Source organism: Eptatretus burgeri, chromosome 2, assembly GCF_056783735.1.
Source record: "Eptatretus burgeri isolate ZD-2024b chromosome 2, Ebu_testis_v1, whole genome shotgun sequence".
Taxonomy (NCBI): domain Eukaryota; kingdom Metazoa; phylum Chordata; class Myxini; order Myxiniformes; family Myxinidae; genus Eptatretus; species Eptatretus burgeri.
The window spans coordinates 115,181,665-115,205,169 of NC_140962.1; the positions used below are offsets into that span (position 1 = coordinate 115,181,665).

At 47.8% G+C, this 23,505-nt stretch overlaps 1 protein-coding gene across 7 annotated transcripts in view; it reads right to left on the minus strand.

Annotated features, from left to right (window-relative positions):
• LOC147032882 (E3 ubiquitin-protein ligase RNF220-like) overlaps positions 1 to 23,505 on the minus strand; it is a 127,612-nt gene that overhangs the window by 58,925 nt on the left and 45,182 nt on the right. For 5 of the 7 annotated variants that reach the window (XR_015055387.1, XM_085870848.1, XM_085870846.1 and 2 more), the window contains 4 exons: positions 22,113 to 22,242; positions 19,722 to 19,892; positions 18,163 to 18,259; positions 6,417 to 6,503 (listed from right to left, as the gene is read on the minus strand). Coding sequence is in view for 6 of the 7 variants with exons in the window: in XM_085870848.1 (XP_085726974.1) it covers positions 6,417 to 6,503; positions 18,163 to 18,259; positions 19,722 to 19,892; positions 22,113 to 22,242 (485 nt within the window). In the remaining variant the exon portion in view is untranslated. The remainder of the gene's footprint in view (positions 1 to 6,416; positions 6,504 to 18,162; positions 18,260 to 19,721; positions 19,893 to 22,112; positions 22,243 to 23,505) is intronic. The other 2 variants (XM_085870851.1, XM_085870850.1) reach the window with 1 other exon arrangement.

The window sequence follows — 23,505 nt, forward strand, 5'->3', positions numbered from 1 at the left end:
GAACACACAACGCACCTCAATTATGTGTACAAAAAAAAAAAACATTAAAAAATCATGAAGTGCCAATGTTAAAGCAGGTTACACTATATGACCCGCGAATACACAGGGTCAGTGAATAGCGGGGTCCGACAGTACTCACGTATCATTATCATTGTTATCATTTTCAATACTGTCATTTTTATCATTATTATGATTTTTATAATTATTACGTGTCATTATCATAATGGACAATCACCACAATCATAATTATCCCCACGCTTTTGAAAAAGAAAATGGGAGGAATATTGTGATTGGCTCCGTCCGTCCATCAATCACACAATCTCCTCCTAAATGGTTGTGCAGAAATTCAACCAACCTGGTAGTTGTGATCCACACGTGGCAAGAAAGTGCAAGAGTAGTATCATTTTGGCTCCGCCCGTTGGGGCAGGGTCAAAAGGTTAAATACGGTAAAAGAAAATGCAATTAAGGGCACATTTTAAAATATTTTTCACGAAACTGTATATTCAATCAACATTTGGAGAAGGCAACATTTGCCTTATGGTGAAGGATAAACCCCATGAAATATGTTATGATTTTTGGGTTTTGACTCCTGGTTCATGCCCCATAGGGTGAGAACTTAAGGTCAGAGGGGTCAAAATGGAGATAAAAAAATTTAACTCAAAATTTGATATTGTGTTATTTCTGGTGAAACTTTATGACATCTTTCAACTTTGCTTTAGGTGGGAAGCGTGGGCATTTGTGATAGCGTGCCATCAACTCCACTCAAGTTGTTATCATTAACATTATGTACCATTATCAACGTTATCATTTACAAGGATTTACAAGGAATTAAGGTGCAGGAGGAGGCCATTCGGCCCATCATGCCTGCGCCACACCAATACCAGATTTAATCAATCCGTTGATACCCCTTCCCTTTGTGTGCAGCCTTTTTGGCTGCTACACTGGTACTCAGTTCGCCGACCTCAGAAGTATGACAGGTTGAGTCAACCCACTGGTGTTAATTCAGCTGGAAATGGGGCTTGAACTCAGGACCCAAGGATCCCAAGCCACTACCCAAACCACACAGCCCACACCAGGTATCATCGTCATCATTATGTACCATTATCATTATTATTGTTGGGATTTGTACCTTCTTATTTTTAGCTTTGTTTGTTCCCAAGACTTTTACTCACTCTCCTACAGTCAGCCAAAAATAAACTCCTGCTTGCTGTTCACAAAAGGAATTTAAAGCACTGTGTGTAGAGATAAGGATGTGGTCAGTAATCCACAAGAATGCTATTAGCAGCATTAGGGGGGAAACTTGACTTTGAGTTATCTTGCTTGATTCACAGTTGTTGAAAGATATAAGCCAGCTGCTCTCAGCTGGTCCTGGGAAAGGACAATGTAATGGCATTTGTTAAAGATAAAACCGAGTATATAAGGGAGTAGCTCAACTAGTAGTCAAAGTACTCTCCGAGCTTCTTCAATTACTTAATTGGAGTTCCTGTTGTTTGCTTTCCGTGCGCACGTATGGTATATAATAAACAGTTTTCTCTCAAGTACATCGACGTCTTCATACCTTGGTGAATGATGATCGACGCTCCGACATTATTACCATTATTATATTATTATGATGCACCATTATCATCATCATCATTACTATAATTTTGTACCATTGTCGTTATTATTATTATGTTTCATTATCATAATATATCATTATCATCATAAGTATCAAGATAATTATCATCATTATCATTATGTGCTGTTCCATTATCATTTCAATAGTATGTCTCTCTCTTGGCTTTGCTTCGCGGGAGAAGATCAAGAAGGGTGGGGTCCACGTCGGCTGCAGACTCGCTGGTGGCTGGTGAGTCCGATACAGGACAGGCAAATCCGACCATAGCGGCTGCAGACGAAGGTTTGGTCTGGAATGGTTGCCAAGGCATCCCGGTTCTTTCTCCTTCTTTTGTCTTCAAGGCTGACTCTGCGGCAGCACTCGAAGGAGGAGACTGCCTGGCAGACTGAGCGTCTCCATTCATCTCGATCGGCAGCGAGGGTTGACCAATGGCAGTGGTCAATTTGGCAGACGCTGAGGGACTTCTTCAGGGAGTCTTTGTAGCGTTTCTTTGGAGCGCCTACGTCACGGTGACCAGAGGACAGCTCTCCATACAGCACGATCTTGGGCAGGCGGTGATTCTCCATTGTGGAAATGTGCCCTGCCCAGCATAGCTGAGTCTTCAGCAACATGGCCTCGATGCTGTTGACCTCTGCTCATTCAAGGACTTCAATGTTGGTGACGAAGTCACTCCAGTGAATGTTGAGGATGGAGCGAAGACAGCGCTGGTGGAAACGCTCAAGGAGTCGTAGGTGGCGACGGCAGGTAACCCATGACTCGGCACCGTACAGGAGTGTGGTCAGTACGGAAGCACGGTACATGCTGATCTTTGTGCCCTTCTTCAGATGCCGATTGTTCCACACTCGCTTGTAGAGTCTTCCAAATGCACTGCTTGCTTTCGCCAGTCTGTTGTCGATTTCCTTGTCGATCTTGGCATCTGAAGATATGGTGCACCCCAGGTAGCAGAACTGGTGGACTGTCTTCAGTTCTAACTGGCCAATGGAGATGTGAGGAGGGTGGTACTCTTCCTGGAGTGAGGATTGGTGCAAGACTTCTGTCTTCTTCAGGCTGACTTCAAGTCCAAAAAGCTGCACAGCCTCTGTGAAGCAGGATGTTAAACGCTGCAGAGCTGTCTCAGTGTGAGCAACAAGGGCAGCATCATCGGCAAACAAAAGCTCTCGGATCAGTTGCTCCATGGTCTTTGTGTGGGCCTGAAGTCGCCTCAGGTTGAACAAGCTGCGAACAGTGCGATATCGGATGTAGATGCAGTCTTCATCATCAAGATCTTCTGTGGCCTGCTGGAGCATCGTGCTGAAGAAGATGCAGAAAAGGGTAGGTGCAAGGACACAGCCCTGCTTGACACTGTTGATGATAGGGAAAGGCTCCAAGAGGTCGTTGCTGTATCTGACCCGACCACGCTGGTCTTCATGGAGCTGGATAACCATGTTGAGGAACTTCGGGGGACAGCCAAGTCTTTCCACGATTAGCCACAGTCCGCTTCTGCTCACCGTGTCGAACGCCTTGGACAGGTTGACAAACGTTACATACAGTCCCTTGTTCTGCTCTTTGCATTTCTCCTGGAGCTGTCTGAGGACAAACACCATATCTGTAGTGCTCCTGTTGGCTCTGAAACCACACTGGCTCTCTGGGAGATAATCTTCAGCAATAGCTGGTATTAGTCTGTTGAGCAGGAGTCTGGCAAGGATCTTGCCTGCAATAGACAGCAGCATGATTCCCCGATAGTTGGAGCAGTCCGACTTCTCCCCGTTGTTTTTGTACAGGGTGATGATGACTGCATCACGGAGATCCTGTGGCAGCTTGCCCTGCTCCCAACAGCAGATGAAGAGCTCATGGAGTTTGATATGAAGCATTAGGCCCCCATGTTTCCAGATCTCCGGTGGAATGCCATCAACTCCCGCTGCCTTGCCGCTCTTCAGCTGTTCAATTAGTTTGGTGATCTCGTCGATAGTGGGTAGCTCATCCAGTTCCGTTTTCACTGGCTGTTGGGAGATGCGGAGAATTGCTGCATCTTGAACACTGCGGTTAGCACTGAAGAGAGCTTGAAAGTGTTCTGACCAGCGGCTAAGGATGGATGCCTTGTCAGTGAGAAGCGCCAGGCCGTCAGTGCTGTGCAGGGGACACAGGACTTGGTGTGTCAGGCCGTCCACTGCCTTTAGGGCTTCGTAGAACCCTCTGTAGTCACCAGTGTCCGTGCAAAGCTGAGTTCTTTCTGCGAGGTTGGTCCACCACTCAGTCTGGATCTCTCGAAGCTTGCGCTGGAGGTTACTGCATACAAGGCGGAAGGCAGCTTTCTTCGCAGGACAAGACGGCTGAGCTAAGTGGGCCTGGTGAGCAGATCTCTTCTTCACCAGCAATTCCTGGATCTCCTGGTTATTTTCATCAAACCAGTCTTTGTTCTTCTTTGTAACAAACCTGAGGACTTCTTCAGAAGTCTGCAGAATGGCAATCTTCAGGTGTTCCCAAAGAGTTTCAGGGGACGGGTCTGTGGGGCAGCTTGAATCAACAAGCCTAGACTCCAAGCCTGCCTGGAAGTCAGCTTTCACTTCAGCTGATTGAAGTCTGCCGACCTGGGCTTCCTTCCCGGGTGGCCTCCTTTCTTTGGTTTGGGTTTAAAGTGAAGTCGGAGTTTGCAGCGCACAAGGTGATGATCAGTGTGACATTCTGCGCTGGGCATCACTCTGGTGTGCAAGACGTCCTTGAAGTCTCGCTGGTGCACTATGACATAGTCGATGAGGTGCCAATGTTTGGACCGGGGATGCATCCATGTTGTTTTCAGGCTGTCTTTTGCTGGAAGATGGTGTTTGTGATGGTGAGTTGCTGCTCTGCACAGAACTCCAACAGCCAGCGCCCATTGTCATTGCAGTTATCAACACCATGTTTCCCAAGGGCTCCTTTCCAAGCTTCAGAATCTTTGCCCACCCTGGCGTTGAAGTCACCAAGGATTATGACTTTGTCGTCTGCAGGGGTGCTTTGAAGGAGGCTACGGAGATCAGAGTAAAACTTGTCCTTTTCTGCAGGCTCTGCTTGGAGAGTCGGAGAGTACACACTGACCAGCGTGACGTACTGTTGGTTTCTGAGAGGGAGGCGCATGGAGATGATGTGGTTAGAATGACCCGTTGGCAGGTTTTCAAGCTTGGAAGCGATGGAGTTTCTGACCATGAAGCCAACGCCTGAAAGGCGTCTTTCTGTGGCTGGTTTGCCTGACCAATAGAGGGTGTATCTGGCGCCGCGCTCAAGGAGGCTGCCTACCTCTGGGAAGCGGACTTCGCTAAGAGCTGCGATGTCGATATCGAGTCGCGACAGCTCATGTGCAATTAGAGCAGAGTGGCGTACCGGACGGTGGCTGTCATCTACGTCAAGCATGGTCCTGATGTTCCAACATGCTATTTTCAGTCCTTTTTCACCCTCAGAGGTGGGTGTGTACCTTTCTGTCTTTGAAGTTGCTCGACCGTGTTTAGTAGATGCCCGTTGACCGTGGCTCGCCAACTGGGGTGAAAAGGAGACGAGCTTTGGTTAGGCCACCTTTTCTTGGCCCCTCTCCATGTGGAGCAAGCAGTGCTGTCCCTGAAATGGGCTGCTTGGTCGTTCAGGGTGTACCGAGTAATGACGTCGTTTCCAGGTCAACATCAGGCAACCAATATCCTGAATCACATGCATGCAGGATTGGGACTACGGCTTCCAGTGTCATCATCCACCTGCCGTTTTCGCCCCTTTCCCATTGCTACAGGACTTTGAAGGGGAAGGGGGGGGGGCTCGGACGTGGACGTTTCCTTCGAGCCTGCGCAGTGTAGTTTTAAGGTGGAGTTCAGTGTGCACAGTACTGGCCCCACCCTTTGAACCCGGGTTCATCTGCCATGGCCTAGCAAGCTGGGACAATGACAGCGAGGTCCTCGGGTCATCGGTTTGAAATCAGAGTTTTCCTTCTCCAAGATGAACTGCATGACAAGGCTAACAAGCTCCATCTACCCGAGACTCGTGGAGGGTGGGGGCATCTCATTCCCCATGCAGGCCCAAAAGGACCTGCCCACTGCCCACAATAGTATGTAAGCAAAGAACATACTCACGTTCTGTGTGGACAAACAAGAAGACACACAAACAAATGGACAAGCCGGTAGGCGACGAGGGATCCACTAGGATCGAAGCACTGGATACTATGCTTTTTATTCTGACCGATCCACCGACGAAGATTCATTGCCAAGACGTATTGGTTCACATACAATTGTTCCTCTGCCTGGCAAGATTTTTCCTATAAAAATATTTTGCCAACTGGCACTCCTCATAGAAAATGACGGTAAATAGACACCCTATTTTTGAAAGACCACCATTTGAAAAATAAAACCTAAATCAAAAATCGGCTCGAGTAAAATTTTCGAAATATCTCGAAGTGTTTCATTCCGAAGTCTTGTTTCTCCACATTCAAAACTGTAGGACAAGTATTGAAAATAGTGAACGCGGTTTTTCGGCCACTGCATAGCAACGGGTGGTTGCTTAGCAACGAAACTCAAACGCACACATTTCCAGCCCATATGGCACCTCGAAATCGGTTTGCTGGTTTGTGCTGTGGAGCCTCGCGTTGCAGACGCACACGCGCACGCGCACGCGCACGCGCACGCGCACACGCACACGCACACGCACACGCACACGCACACGCACACGCACACGCACACGCACACACACACACGCACGGAAAACCCGACAATAAGGGATATCGAGCGAATCCAATAAATAGACATAAATGCAATACCCCTCTCCTCTGGTGAGGGAAATAATAATAATAATAAAAGAACAATGGAGTACTCACTTGAGCAGGGCATCTTGAAGCACCTCACATTCATCCACCATTGCAGTGTTCTCGACACAGGCCTGAATTATATCAGCTTCAGTGTATCTTAGGCCTTATTAAGGATGTCTTACAAAAGAATACTGTGGCAGTCCATCATGTTAGGCTTTGTTCCATTTCCCATATTTGTTCCCAACAAGTTTATCACTTATGGAGAGAAATGTGGTGAAAAGTAAACATTGCTACTTTAAATTGTTCTGCAAAGTTCTTAAACACATGATAATATCGGTAATGTGAGGTCTGAACTTTGCAGTTCATCGTTAATCCTCAGGTTGTAAAGACTTAACTACACCTGTGTTGAGTATTTTCCAATTAACCCATCAATCAGGCATGTTTGCATCACTGGACGCAGCTTTAAAGGAATTATGCCAATGTCTAATAAATTATTTTTTCATGCATAGCTCAAACTTGGAAGGGATAATGAAAGATAAAGTTATGTTGCGATACAAGGATGTCAATTGGGGGAAGTATTAGCGAGTTTCTGTTTCAGGACAGAAGTTCAAAAAAAAATTTTCTACCCTCATTCACCACACCCTCCATCTCCCCTCCCCCATATCCCCAAGCCCACTTCCTTCCATATATCCCAGTTTTTTTTTATTCCTGAGAGTTTACTTCTGTACCATATTACCCACCCCATACCTCTCATACCCCCACAACCATGATTTGTCCAAGTCTTCCTTTATTTTGTCCTTCAACCCTGCTGTTGATGGTTTCCCCCTTTCTCCACTGTTTCTTTTGTTCTGTTGCATCCTGATCCATTCAATGCTCTAGCTCTTCCATGAGCCTTGACTCTATATCCAAAAAAAAAGTGGAGGCTTGAAATTGTTTTGTGTTGGAAAAGATTTCTCCTTCCCCCCCCCCCCCACAACCTCCACCTCCATCCATCTCCTAACAATGCTCAAACCTTGTGCAACGTTTTTCGTCCTCAAAATGGTTTTGTGGGATAGCTTTTTGATCATTGTTGAGATTTTTTAAAAACAGATATTTGCCAATTCCTGGAAATATCAACGGTCTGAAACACCAGCACATATACTGATGTAATTAATGCAACAGTGAAACACTTCCAAGTTTTAAACAACAATGTTGCAGCTACAACGTTAAGCAACTGGAAAGATATATATATATATATATATATATATATATATATATATATATATATATATATATATATATATATATATATATATATATATATATATATATATATATATATATATATATATATATATATATATATATATATATATATATATATATATATATATATATTGTTGTGGTTACCAAATTCGCAAACCACCATTCAGGTCTCTTAGGTGAGATATCTCGGTAAGTACATGTGTAGTTAGGCCCAAACCTGTTGTCTAGTGGGAATACATGTCATTTATGCGTGCTGCGACTCTTCAGGATAGCCGTTTTTCTTTTACTATCTTTAATTTGGACCAACCGCCATTGTTACCACCACCGACCACCACATCAACCACCCACCGACACGACCTTCACGTCACACCTCGCAACCGTCGCATCGCCACCGTTCTTGCGCCGCTTGTGGGTACCGGTGTTGGACTCGTGCAGGGCGCGCGCCGAACAGCGTGTACAAAACCACGGATTTTCCACTTCAAAAACGACACACGCCCACTTTTGTTCCGTCCAATCGGTGAGCGAGGGGCGATTTGGCCCCGCCTCCAGGGCGTTGGAGGGCGGTCGCTATATGCAAATTTATGGATCAAAAAGCATTCACGCCCACTTTTTCTCGGGCCAATGGGGAGCAAGGTGAAAGGTCGAAGGGAGGGGGTCAAAGATGAGAAGGCGAAGCCACGGGGCTTATATAAGAGACCGCGTTCGTCAGTCAAGTGAAACAGAGAGTTAAGACGTCGCAGTCGGTGGAGTTGGGAAGAAGCGGAAGAGAGAGTTAAGACTTCGCGGGCGGTGGAGTTGGGAAGAAGGAGCAAAAAGGAGCTGGTCGTCGTCGTGTGCGTTGGAGTCGGAGCGGAGGGGACGGAGCTGTGGAGAGGCGGCGAGGGCAGACGAGGGGGTGCTCGCGTCATGCAGGGAGCTGCACCCCAGGGAGGCCGACAGCGCGACCTGGCCGAGGTGGAGACGCTCGTCGCGGGACTCGAGGCAGAGTAGGAATCCTCTATACCCCGAGCATCAGCAACCCCCTCCTGTTTCCCCCCGCGCTGAGATAGTGCGACCAAGGGGGCCCCTTTCCCACCCCCTACCAGACACTGCCCGCGAGGCCCGCGGAGTTGAGGCACCATCGCCGCTCCGCGTCTCATCACCAGACGGGTAGGCCCGACCCGGTCTCGGCCTCAGGCCCGCCTCATCCTTGAGGGTGTTCTTTTCCTTGGTTTTGGGTATGTGTTGTCGGCGCCGTCTGTGAAGTAAAATTGTATAAGTGTTGCCGTGTGCTCGTGTAATCGGTATTAGATCTGCATTGTCGCATTTGCTTTTTGTGTAAATTGCATTGTGTTTTTCTTTTCTATGTGCTTTTGGTGGAATTGAATATGTGTGCTTTCCGTTCAGCACGAATAAATGTGCTTTGTGTTGAACTGTTTCCCGCTTCGCTTCGTCATTTCTTTCATTGAATCCTCATCTTGCTTCACGTAAAGGGTTGGTAGTGGGCTGAATACGCCCGATAATTAATCGAACCGTCGAGGTCGACGATAACACCGCTCGGTTATCCCGATAGTACGGAACGGGTCGCTTAAGTGGCCCGTGTCCGAAGTCGACCTGCGGCGAGGTGCGATCGCCCGGTCTACCCTCCGCGTGGGTACTTAGGTAGGTCGAATTTGGCGAGCAACCCTATCCCACGCGGGGGCTGATTGGCTCGATCGCGGTGAGACCGAAAGGTCCACCCGTGACTGGTTCCCAGCGTTAGTCCGAGAGGGTCACGACTGGATTGTCCGTCCGGTGGGCGACGTGCCGCGATTCGAGTTACGTGGCCGTCAGCACGCCGGCGGGTGCGAAGCCGCAACACTGGTGTCAGGTCGTGCGATACAAATCCATCGCCCTCCTCGCGGCACTGGTATCGGAGAACAGGAAAACGGGCTCTCCTGTCTCCGGCTAAATTCACGGGAATCGGTCCAGGGGTGAGAGAAGCGACCCCCGATTCCCTCCAAATTACGAGCGAGCGAAATTAACCCTTTAAGAGAAGCAAGATGGCGTCTCAAGGCGAGCGGGAGCCGGGGGTATTAGAAATGGATGTAGAATGTGTAGAATCCATGGCCCAGGATGGAATCCCAGTGCAGGAAATGTTGATTGTGCAGGAACACGGACTCGCCCAACTGAACCCAGAGCCCGAAATGGGTGCGGCAGCGGCCGCGGTGTATGACACCTTCCCCCCCCCTCTCCACCAAAACCCTTCCCCAACCCCTGCCGAAACGGCTCACTCAAGCGCACCCGACATGGCCCAGCTATGCGCCATGCTGGCGGCAATGACAGCAGGGATGGATGCAAATACAAACGAAATGAAAGGCATGAACGAAAAGATGAATGCGAACATGAACAAGCAATTGAATGAAGTGAAAACGACGATGGATGCGAATACACAGCAAATAAACGGAATGGAAGCAAACATGAAGGAGGAAATGAAAAAGCTACGGGGTGAGACGCAGAACATGGGCCGATGCCTGCAGGCGGGCATGAAGGCCGTGACCAGGGAGATAGAAATGGCGACTCCACGTGTAGGAGCAAACGAGCTGGAAGGGGGTGCAACGGCTGACAGGCCCGCGGTGGAGGCGGGTAAAAAAATAATTCGGGGGGCGTGTTGGGCGAGGGTCGTGACAGAGGAATCGACGGTGACCAAAAGGGAAAAATTAAATGGGGAGACCGGAACGTGTGAGACGAGACACGAGGTGACGACGACAGAAACTTATAAATGTATAGAGACACGGGAGACAGAAAAAATAGAGGAGAGACAACACGATGAAGACGGGGTAAGTGACGCACACACACACGGAGGTAGTGGAGGATAATGGGGGTGAGCTCGCGGAGCGTGCAGGGACCCGGTGCGAGCAGCTGGATGGCCTCCTCCAGGAACGAGGGGAGGGAGTCTGCCCCCTTGAGGTGAGTCACGACCAGGTGAGTTCGGTCGTGCTTTGCGAGGTTGAGGGGCGAGTGCTGCGAACGGGTGCACGGAAAGCTTGGGGGGTATAGAGGCCCCGGAGACCCTTGTGGGGACACGAATCCCCAGTGTGGTTGTCCCTGTGTGTGTGGTGCAAGGTGTGAGTGCGTCCCCGTGTGTGAGTGGTGTGGTGGCGATGGTGCCAGAGTACGTGCTTCCCAGCACGCCGTGTGTGGATGAGGCACCGTGTGTGAGTGAGGCCGTGTGTGTGGATGAAACGGCCAGTATGAGTGAGGCACCGCGGATGAGTGCCCCCGCGTGTGTGAGTGAGGCACGGAGTGTGGATGAGGCACCACGGGTGAGTGCCCCCGCGTGTGTAAGTAGTATGGTTTGTGTGAGTAGTGAGGCACACGTGAGTGAACGGCCGTGTGCAAGGTCGCTGTATGCAAGGGAGACCGTGTGTGTGAGAGAGCGGTATGTAAGGGAGATGTCGGTTGGCATGCGGGAGCACGCAGCCGCGTCTCCCGGTGTGAATGTGATGGAGTGGACTGTGTGCGTCGTAACACGCAGGTATGCGTGTGTGGAATGGAGACGGAGACGGCGACAGAGGAGAGAAAGCCGGGTAGCGGCTGTAGTTGTTTCGCGGACCGTGCCGGGTTCACCCAGCAGGGAGCACGAGGTCCGTGCTGTGCAACGCACGAGACCACCACGTGCTCGCTTGCGAGAGTGAAGTCCCGGTCCGGAAACGCACGCGGTGGATTTGCCGATCCCGCGGACGGACAAAGTTTAGGCAGGTAAACGGATTTGGACCGGACGGGTTCTCCACGCGATCGTGTGTGTTAAGCTCCAACGGGCAAAGCACATGTGTTCGCGTGGGGAACCCCTCGAGACGTGGGGCTTGTGTTTTTTTTTTTATGCGCACGGTGACGTCATGGCTGCACGTGTGGTTGGAATCCGGCAGGAGGGGTATCCCGGCCGGATGGTACCGTCCAAGGAGGGACGAGGTACACGTGCAGCTGCATGACGTCACGGGCAGGTGTAAAGTGCGCGAGCTCTGAGTTTCCGCGCTGGTGCTGCGCATGCATGAAAAAAAAAAAAAAAAGCAAGCCTCACTTTCGGGTGCACAGGATTCCTGGGCAAGGGGTGGAAGACCCCCTTACCTGGGCACAGGATGGAAACTAGTTAGGGGGAAGGGTTAGCTTAGCTAGACCGACTTCATGGGGCAGGGGTAAGTCCTCATGGAGTCCGTGGAATGGATTAGTTAGAGGGATTGTAGCGAGATTTAGGTTGGGAAATTGATTAATGGGATGATTTTGAGGACATGGACAGACTTGTGAATGTGTAGAGGGGACGTAGCTTAGCTACGTAGTGTTAAAAGGGACGTGCTATAGTATAAGGGACGACGTGGGAGCACGAGTTAGTTAGGGGATGCAGATAGAAGGATGGCAAGTTCAGCGGTGTGTGTGTTGAAGAGTTGAAGAGTTGAGAGGTGAGTACATGATGAGTGAGTGAGGCCAGCGGGTCTGTGTGTGTGGAGCGAATGGGGAATGCATGGTGCGATGAGTGATTGGGGGGAGGAGTGACTCCCGCCCAAGGGACCCCGGGGTCAGAGTAAAGTGAGTTAGCGGGGTTAGTCAAATTGAAAAATGGAGGTTGTTTTGTTGTTGGTGGGAATGTAGGCTCGAGACCCATTTGGAGGGGTGCAGGAGCCCTGTTGACGGGCTTGGGAGCGTGGCTGCGAAAGGTGAGTATCGCTGAGTGGGTACCCCGGGCACCAGGCTAGTCGGCCGTGGTAGGCCAAGGGCCCATGGGGGGCCGGGATAGCGTAGTGGGCACGGGTGCGCCTGCTTGGTGCGGGGGCCCGGGGCGCCATGAGCCGCGTGGGCAGTGTTGTGGGCATGGGTGACCCTCGGAAAGGGGCCCGGGAAGCCAGCCTGCCACGTGTGCGTTTCAGGGGAGGTGCCATGGGGGGCACTCCCCGGTGTTAGGGAGCTGGTAGGCTCGGAGGCAGTGTAGTGCCCGGGGGTGCCATAGCGGGAGATTCGGCAGAGGGTTGTGCCTGCCAAAGGGAGCCACGTGTCCTAGCCAGGAGACCGTGTGAGGGCACGGAGAGAAAATTGGGGGGGCGAGGCCCGAAATTGTGAGGACACCAACACAGGCGACGGGAATCTGGGTTGTTAGAACCAATAGTTTAAGCGAGAGGCGCTTGTTGAAAGCCCCGGGGTAGTTTAACAGTTAAATGGTTAGGGTAGATTAGGAGATGTACCCCTCCGCACCATCCATCCCCTCGCTGTCGTTGTGGGCCGCTGGACCCACTTTGGGTTAAGATCGCCGAACTCTGGGGAGGCCATTCTGAGGCTTCGTTGGGCCTCGACACAGGACGTTAGCTCTCCCTTATTCCCCTCCGGGAAGGGAACGTAGGGGTTGGGAGTAGCTAGGTGACAGGATAGGTTAGCCGAACAAAGACGATAAAGGGGGTTAGAGGACGATTTATAGAGGGGAAGTAAAAATAAAAACAACAAAAAAATAAGTTGGGGCTAAATTGGGGTTTGACAAATTAAGGGAGTGGGTATGTACAGTGACAGGCAAAGGCGATAGGTTGGGAGGGAGACAGGTAGGTAGGTCCGAGCCCGCCTTCCAAGTGGCCAGCACCACCGCACTCCCTCCACCAACCTCCACTGAACGGCAAAGGCTGGCCAGCTTCATCTGCTGGCTGTGTTACTGCAAGGCCTGTGCCGGCCCACTTCATCTGCCGGCTGGCTGTTTTTACTGCAAGGCCTGTGCCGGCCCACTTCATCTGCCGGCTGGCTGTTTTTCTTCAAGGCCTGTGCCGGCCCACTTCATCGGCAGCTGTTGTGTTGCTGCAAGGTCTGTGCCGGCTGGATCGTCTGCAGCTGCTGTGCTGCAAGGCCTGTGCCATCGGCTGGCCGTGTTTTGCGTCAAGGCCTGTGCCGGCCAGTTCATCTGCCGGCTGTGTTTGCCTGCAGCGGCCTTCTTCTGCGGGCTGTGTGTTGCCTGCACCTTTGCCATGCCATGCCCACTGCCCATGTTCACCAGCCCCGTTCAATTTTTGCTTTGCCCCCCCCCCCCTGTTCATTTCCATGTGCGCCAGGATCCGCAAGGCAACAGTTTGCAAGCTGCGAGAACTGCCCTGTTGGCAGCTACAACACGGGCCTGCAGTGGCGGCCCGTGCACCGTGTTTGTGTTCGTGCATCCATTCGTTGTGCTCATTGCGTGTGCCACTTGATCTGGCACGGAGACTGCGTTGTGCAGCCCATGCACCGTTGTGGTTCACTGCGTTCAGTTCAAAAGGGAAGGCCTTGGACTGCGTGTGAGCAGCCAGCCACGTTCCCTGTCACCTGCATTGTTTTGAGCCAGAGACTGCATGCGAGCAGCCTGGCTCCCTGCTAACTGCTTTTCTTTTGCAGAGTTCAGTGATCCTGGGCCATGGTTTAGTGTAAAATTTGTAAGTTAAGGTTAAGATGTACTGTAAATATGAGTGCGCCCCCGGCATGTCTGTCTAGCGCCGGCAATTTTATTTAAGTCGTCCGTGTGAGTGAGTTTGTTTAGGTAGTTACGCAGCCCTCAGGTTATTTATTTTGGGGACACGAATACCATGAATGTCGCACTCAGGGATCCGTAGGTAAAATGTACTAGGGGAAAACTACACATGATGGCACACGAAAATTTGACTACTCGGGACGAGTCTGTAAAAAGGGGAGGGGGTAGTGTTGTGGTTACCAAATTCGCAAACCACCATTCAGGTCCCTTAGGTGAGATATCTCGGTAAGTACATGTGTAGTTAGGCCCAAACCCGTTGTCTAGTGGGAATACATGTCATTTATGCGTGCTGCGACTCTTCAGGATAGCCGTTTTTCTTTTACTATCTTTAATTTGGACCAACCGCCATTGTTACCACCACCGACCACCACATCAACCACCCACCGCCACGACCTTCACGTCACACCTCGCAACCGTCGCATCGCCACCGTTCTTGCGCCGCTTGTGGGTACCGATGTTGGACTCGTGCAGGGCGCGCGCCGAACAGCGTGTACAAAACCACGGATTTTCCACTTCAAAAACGGATCAAAAACGACACACGCCCACTTTTGTTCCGTCCAATCGGTGAGCGAGGGGCGATTTGGCCCCGCCTCCAGGGCGTTGGAGGGTGGTCGCTATATGCAAATTTATGGATCAAAAAGCATTCACGCCCACTTTTTCTCAGGCCAATGGGGAGCGAGGTGAAAGGTCGAAGGGAGGGGGTCAAAGATGAGAAGGCGAAGCCACGGGGCTTATATAAGCGACCGCGTTCGTCAGTCAAGTGAAACAGAGAGTTAAGACGTCGCAGTCGGTGGAGTTGGGAAGAAGCGGAAGAGAGAGTTAAGACTTCGCGGGCGGTGGAGTTGGGAAGAAGGAGCAAAAAGGAGCTGGTCGTCGTCGTGTGCGTTGGAGTCGGAGCGGAGGGGACGGAGCTGTGGAGAGGCGGCGAGGGCAGACGAGGGGGTGCTCGCGTCGTGCAGGGAGCTGCACCCCAGGGAGGCCGACAGCGCGACCTGGCCGAGGTGGAGACGCTCGTCGTGGGACTCGAGGCAGAGTAGGAATCCTCTATATCCCGAGCATCAGCAACCCCCTCCTGTTTCCCCCCGCGCTGAGATAGTGCGACCAAGGGGGCCCCTTTCCCACCCCCTACCAGACACTGCCCGCGAGGCCCGCGGAGTTGAGGCACCATCGCCGCTCCGCGTCTCATCACCAGACGGGTAGGCCCGACCCGGTCTCGGCCTCAGGCCCGCCTCATCCTTGAGGGTGTTATTTTCCTTGGTTTTGGGTATGTGTTGTCGGCGCCGTCTGTGAAGTAAAATTGTATAAGTGTTGCCGTGTGCTCGTGTAATCGGTATTAGATCTGCATTGTCGCATTTGCTTTTTGTGTAAATTGCATTGTGTTTTTCTTTTCTATGTGCTTTTGGTGGAATTGAATATGTGTGCTTTCCGTTCAGCGCGAATAAATGTGCTTTGTGTTGAACTGTTTCCCGCTTCGCTTCGTCATTTCTTTCATTGAATCCTCATCTTGCTTCACGTAAAGGGTTGGTAGTGGGCTGAATACGCCCGATAATTAATCGAACCGTCGAGGTCGACGATAACACCGCTCGGTTATCCCGATAGTACGGAACGGGTCGCTTAAGTGGCCCGTGTCCGAAGTCGACCTGCGGCGAGGTGCGATCGCCCGGTCTACCCTCCGCGTGGGTACTTAGGTAGGTCGAATTTGGCGAGCAACCCTATCCCACGCGGGGGCTGATTGGCTCGATCGCGGTGAGACCGAAAGGTCCACCCGTGACTGGTTCCCGGCGTTAGTCCGAGAGGGTCACGACTGGATTGTCCGTCCAGTGGGCGACGTGCCGCGATTCGAGTTACGTGGCCGTCAGCACGCCGGCGGGCGCGAATCCGCAACAATATATATATATATATATATATATATATATATATATATATATATATATATATATATATATATATATATATATATATATATATATATATATATATGTTGTTGCGGCCACGGGTACCGAGACACCTGCTTGTCACTCAGGGGCATTAATCCCCGGTTGTCCTCGGTAGAGCCGGACCTGGGGCCACCGCTCACAATTAACGTTGTGGTATGGTGGGTTGTCTTAAAACCATGAACGCCACCCAGTTAACCACGAGTTCCAGTGTCCACCATCTAATTATTCCGTTTAACTCGAGGTCACATGGTTCCCTGAGCGGGGAGTTCGCCCTCGGCAAAGCACCAATGTTATCTCGATTAGATTTTAATTAGGGTGGCCAAGCGTTTTAACCGCTTGTGCGTGCCAACTATTTTGGGTCAAACCTGTGGTAATTACCTCCCAGTCTATCTCGGTTCGAAAAATGCGAGACCAATGCAAGGAAAGGACAAACACGGACAGGTTGGAAATCGACAAATGATTTATTAATAATAAGATAAATAGATGGAAAGAACTTTTAATTTTCTGAGGTAAATAAAGAATAAATTTCAAAGCAAAATCAATCAAAATGCCAGGAAAGAAACAAAGAGCAGATGCTTATCGGGGGTTGACTTGATTACAGATAAACACACACAAGGACACCCAGCAGATCATTCGGGGGGGGGGGGGGGGAGAGTTGTCTCGCTCACCAGAGAGTAGTCTTCCGTGAAGTGAAAACGTCCTGAAATGTGTGCGTGCGTGTCACGTCCGTCGCCAGCACCCATCCTTGCCGTGCACCCTCTCGCGAACAGCCTTGAATGGCAGTCGACGTCTGGAGGGCACCGAGATCGTCCGTCACGGGTGTAGACCCTGGTGTTGTTGGTGACCGACCCGTGCCTCACTTGTTGGCGGCACTGCTCACACCCACATGCGCACCACACGCTTGCTTGCTCACTTGCGGTCTTGAACACTTCCTCGCTTGCACGCTTCCTCTGGTTCGCTTCTTCCCTCGCGCGTTTCAACTCTCGCTTTCTTTCTTGTTCTCTTCTCCCTCCTCTTTCTCTCCCCCTTTTACTTCTCTCACCTCCGCTTTCCTTTCACTTCTCTCGCCTCCGCTTTTCTCCTCTTTCTCTCACCCTTTTACTTCTCTCGCCTCCGCTTTCTTCCTCAGAACGGACCTCCAATTCGTTTTATGTATGCGGGCCATCTCAGCGGGCGCAGTCCACCCCAAGCTCACCCCACCCCACTTGCGCACGGTTACCATGACGACCCGTGCACTCTCAAAAAAGTCGGGCGTCGGAGTTCGCGAAAGAACGTTGCTGAGGAAAAATAAGGGTGGGCTTCAGAGCTTGTGAAAGAAATGTGTGTAAACATGTCTGTCGTAAAGAAAAAAGCTTCCATAAGAGAGGGGATCTATTCTTTACCCTTCTCAACACATCACATTTAAGATCCCATGAGACATGGGTTTGGGGCTAATCTGAACATGCATTTAAGGAACTGTCTGAGGACCTAGATGTGTGGATGCATTCATCAGACCGGATTCTTAAATCCGTAACGATTTAAAAAAAAAAGATTATATATATATATATATATATATATATATATATATATATATATATATATATATATATATATATATATATATATATATATATATATATATATATATATATATATATATATATATATATATATATATATATATACATATATATATATATACATATATACATATATATACACATATATATATACATATATATATATATATATATATATATATATATATATATATATATATACATATACATATACATACATATATATATATACATACATATATATATATACATATATATATATATACATACATATATATATATATATATATATATATATATATATATATATATATATATATATATATATATATATATATATATATATATATATATATATATATATATATATATATATATATATATATATATATATATATATATATATATATATATATATATATATATATATATATATATATATATATATACGCACGCATGCACGCACATACACACATACATATACACAATATTTAAATGCTCAAACATTGAACTCTATCTACATGTGCAGATATAAATCGAATAATGCATTTTAAGTGCAGGCCCAGTTTCACAAAATGCAAGGATACTGTGGTTTTCCATAGGCCAGGGTTTCATCCCCATCAACATCAAGATCTCCATCGCTGTCTTGGGGTTCAACACTGCTACACGTGGCAAACCCTGAGCCTGTGGGTTTAACAATGCAAGGTTTGGCTCAAACAAACACTTATCTTTCCCCATCCAAGTCTTTCTGGTGCAAAGAACCAATATTATGTAGTTCCCAATAAAATTTGTACCTCCCAAATGCCTAATTAACAGTAAATAAAAGTTTGAATAAAGCCAATGGGGAATATAGAATATTAACACAGAACTGGTGATATTCTAAAGATAAAAGAGAATACCCGCAACAATAAAAGTAGTCTCAGAATAAAAATAAATAAAGCCACACAGAAATGAACAAAGCACATTTGAAAATTAATGACTAACATTAATAGCAATCAATAATGATCGATAAAACCTTCAAAGTGCATATATGGTTGCAAAATAAATTTAGGAATGAATGCCAATTAAAATACTCCACAGGAAATGCAATAGTCATAATATATTTTCTATTCAGATGTACGACGGTGACCCTAATTGCACGACTTTTATTTATGAAAGCAGAGTCATGGAAGGTAGAGTAATTCATTCATCAAAGGAAGGTTGGTAATTTGAGAAAATGTATCTGTATTTGTAGCCAATAACCTGAATCATGGTTCATACAGTTGGGATTATCCTTTGTTCAGAAAAAAATAAAATAAAGGCACAGCGAACCAACAAATTGGTTCAGAGTAAACTATGGCCGAAGTACATGCAACTAATTCACAGTAAACTATGGAAACACATGAAACTGGGTGATGGTCGCCAGGCACGACGAGGGCTTGAACTAGCATGGTTCTCACTCTCAGTGGATCAACTTAGGATGGATGCTACCCCCCTAGTACGTGATGGAAATCTTGCTGGAAAAGCTCTGGCCAATATGTTCGCCACTTGCTTCCAACTCAGCACAACTCCATCAGCTCTTAAACATTCAGTGAACTCTCTGAACTGCCAAAGTAACGAAATTATTCCAAACTCCTCTGGCACTGCCCTTTTTAAAAGTAATTTAAAATTACCACAACAGGGTAGTGTGGTAATTGTTATGAGCCAGGAATGTTGCAGTAGTTTGATTGGATGATAATATTCAAGATAAACTTAGACTTGACCATGCATTCTTCGCGCACTCACCGGCATGCGTGCATGTGCGTGGGCGGAATTCCATATCCCAGGCGGTGTGGATTTTGCACCGAATATGGTCACGAAGCATTTCGTTCTGGCTGGGCGCCAAATAAGGGTATGCGTCATTTTCCACCCAATGGGTGACGAGCGGACCAGAAGCTAGGGCAGTCCTTTGCAAGAAGGCGGAGCCGCGACACGCCGTGCACCCAATGAGAGCAGGCCACGGGGGAGCGGACCGCACCCCGAAGGACAGAAGAAAGGATTAAAGTTTGCGTCCCATCTGCTCGAACGCGCTTCTGTCTGGGTCTGTGGCTGACTACATCCCGCGCATCCGAGGGTCTCGTCTGGCGCATTACTACAAGCGGTCGACCATGTCATCACGGGAGATCACCTCCTCTCGCCTCCTCTGGGTTCGGCTGACCTCCATCACGGGAGATCACCTCGTCTCGCCTCCTCTGGGTTCTTTGGCGACTCGTGCTCCAGGAAGGTGCGGTCGTCCAGCCGCGCGAACAAGCCCAGGTAGCCAGCACATTCTCTCCCCTCAGCTCATCTTCCCTCCGAGCTAAAAGGGCAATAAAGACCTCGAGGTCCATCTCTTTCTGGGGTGTGTGTGTGTGTGTGTGTGTGTGTGTGTGTGTGTGTGTGTGTGTGTGTGTGTGTGTGTGTGTGTGTGTGTGTGTGTGTGTGTGTGTGTGTGTGTGTGTGCGTGTGTGTGTGTGTGTGTGTGTGTGTGTGTGTGCGTGTGTGTGTCTGTGGGCCCCGTCTGATAAGTAGAATTGTTAAGTGCTTTTTGTTGTACATTATTTGCATTGCTTAGTCGGATATCTCTGCCCTTATGTGCTCCCCTCGTCCCCCGATTATTGTTAATAAATTCCCCTCTTGTTGAATGTGCCAGCTCGTTCTTTGTCATTTCTATCATTGGTTTGCCATGCTGCGAACGGGAATTAGGAGGCCTCATTATTGCCGTAATCGTGCAATTGGCCGGCAAGGTTCTGGTGCTCTCCTGCTCGGGGTACGACTCGGATCCGGCTCGGTAATGGCCCGGATCACACAGATCCTGCCGAGGGTGAATTTCCCCGGTAGTTTGGACAACGTGGGTGTTTAGGTATATTGAAACTGGCAATTGACCCTATCCCACGTGGTCGACCTATTGGCAATCTTCTGTCCGATAAGGGACCCTAAATTCCGGTGTGCGGTTCAACCGACTCTACTGCTCCCCCTAGCGGTCGTGCTCGCCACCGATACCCGGCCCCACAACAATATGTATAGCATAGATGCCAACATTGAGAGAATAAAAATCTGAAGAATGGAAAAGGATCTGTGAAGGTCTGGGAGGTGGGGAGGGGGGGTGTCCCCCCTCCCAGGGTTGGAAAAATTGTGCATTCGAACACATTCTTGTCTGCAAAAGTAAAGCAGAAGAATGGTGTTTTCCTGATGAATTTAAATTATTATTCTTTTTTTTTTACATGCAACTCATGAATACGTTTTGGACTTTACATTGTATGACATACTGTATGTTGTAATGAGGAAAATATAAGCTCAAATTTAAAGATAAACTTCGACTTGACCATGCCCTATTCTCTAAAACTGACTTTAAGTAAATGTACTGCAATTACCACATGTCACTGCAATACTTGGGACCTAGCACTAAGATTTTGGTCGATCGCCGTCCTCACCTTGGCCAACAGCTTTTTTCGATATCAGATCCAATATGGTCAACTGTCAGCCATTTTAGGTGTAAAAAAAAAACCTGATGTCGAACACGTCCTCAACCATTTCTTGGACAAGCATTTACCGATGTTGTTCATTCATTATCTGTTTGCCAAGTTTGATGGCTTACACATATGCACGTCATTTTTTTTCAAGAAAATATTCAAGATGGCCAACTGGTGGCCATTTTAGTTGAAAAAAAACCCGATGTTGAACACTTCCTCAACCATTTCTCAGAAATGCATTTACCGATGTTCTTCAAAATTGGCACCCAAGATAATGAATGATGGCTTACACATATGCTCATCTTTTTTTCTGAGATCAGATCCAATATGCCCGACTGGCGGCCATTTTGTTACTTAAATGTGTCCCCATCCATTTCTCAGACATGCATGGGCCAATTTTGTTCAAACTTGGCACAAGCACAGAACATGATGGCATACATGTGCACCTCACTTTATTTTGCGATCTGATCAAAAATGCCGGACTGGTACACTGGCAGCCATTATAGTTGAACATAAATATGGGTTAGCCCTTTAACTCCATCCAGCAAAATTACTAAAACAACAGGGGCAATAACATTTTATGTCTTTTTTACTTGTGATTTGTGCATTAAAATAATTGAGTGTTTAAATAAGTTTGTGTGGCATGCTTCCATTCTGTCATTTGGGTAATTAAGAAAAAAGTGAATTTCACAGAAAACCACTGTGCTGTATTACTTGGCTCTAATACTTGGGGTTTTCTTTTCTTTGCCCACATGTACAAAATGCTTGAACTCATTGGTTCAGGTTATGGGACTGTGCATATGTTAATGTCTTCCCATGACTGGAGAGAACCTTTTCTGGAAGAAAAAAAAAAACCAAGGCAAAGGTATGGATATAGATCTCTTTCTTCTCTACTCCAAAAGCCCTAATGCAGTCTTCAAACTGAGAATTAGTGGATTTGATTATTACAAATTTTTCATCTTGTGCATTAAACCCATATTCCATCATTGAAAAATTACTCCTTCCTTACATGAATAAACATTCCAATCGAAATCCAGCTCAACCACCCTGCTCATACAGCTTCTCACCCCGGAAGCCTCCTTGAAGTAGTGATGTGGCACGTACACGCTTCTGCCCACACCACGTGTATTCGTCATATGCCTCACCCTCCGAAGCACTCGACATTACTTCCTCTTCCACTTCATCTGGAACACTTTGCTGTAAACAACATAAACATGACAGATACGAAGATAAACAGCTGCACCACCAGTTACTAATCCAGAAGAGACAGCCAAGAGTTCATTTTAGCTAGACGTTTAACTTTATCAGTGTTCGATGTGTTAAATCACAGGATGTCCTGTTTTGTGCTTCCACCTGAGCACAAGCTGATGATACTGGGATCCGAGGTTAAAAAAAAATTAAAATCCCATATACCATATGTATTTGTCCAGTGTTTATTACAGTCTTTGTCCTGCCATGTAAAAGCACATCCATGTCTGAATGTCCTGGACCAATACATGTGCTATTCCATGAACCACTCCCCAAACACTTCAGACTCTATATTTTTCTCACACAAATAAGTCAATGCTTAAAATGCAATCCACAGAAGAATCGCACACACCTTGAAGCCTCTCCAAAACATGTCATTGATTTCTTTTTTTCACCTTACTGCATAAAAAAAAAACAATACAAGAAACAAAGGAAGCTAATTCCGTGATGACCACACAATACACACGAATTAGTTAGTGTTAGGTTGAGGGTAGATGTTTGTTAAAATTGGTAGTTTGTGGTCTGGGTTTGCTCCATTCTCAAACCTTACCCAACATGTTGCATATCCTCATGTTAACACCACAATCTGCAATGTCAGATGATCAGATGTACTGAATGTCAGCTATCTTTATGGTGCTGTGAAGTAGTGTTTTTTTGTCTCGCCTCAAAGGGGATGGTGAGACTTTTGTAATGCCTATCTGTCAGTGTGTGTGTGTGTGTGTGTGTGTGTGTGTGTGTGTGTGTGTGTGTGTGTGTGTGTGTGTGTGTGTGTGTGTGTGTGTGTGTGTGTGTGTGTGTGTGTGTGTGTGTGTGTCCACCACATCTATATATTTTCGCTTTAATTTTTTTTTCTCGACAACCGCTTGTTTGATCGATGCAAAACTTTAAACATAGAAGGGACTCTCCATGAAGAATATTTTATTGATAAGTCTGGCATCATTGGTCACTTGGTATGGCTGCAATAATGAATTAAAGGAAATAATTTGGACATCATCTCCAAAACCGCTCAATGAAAAAAAATGAAACTTGACAGATGTCATAAACTCCCCATGGGACATATAGGGCGATAACAATGAGGTCATCAATGAAGTGGTATTCCAGCCAGAATTGGTTGAATCAAAATCTTTATCCGAAAAATCTGAACTTCTTATATCTGATCTCTGACCTGATGCGAGTGAAGAATTACATTTATGACAGCATCGGTCACATGGT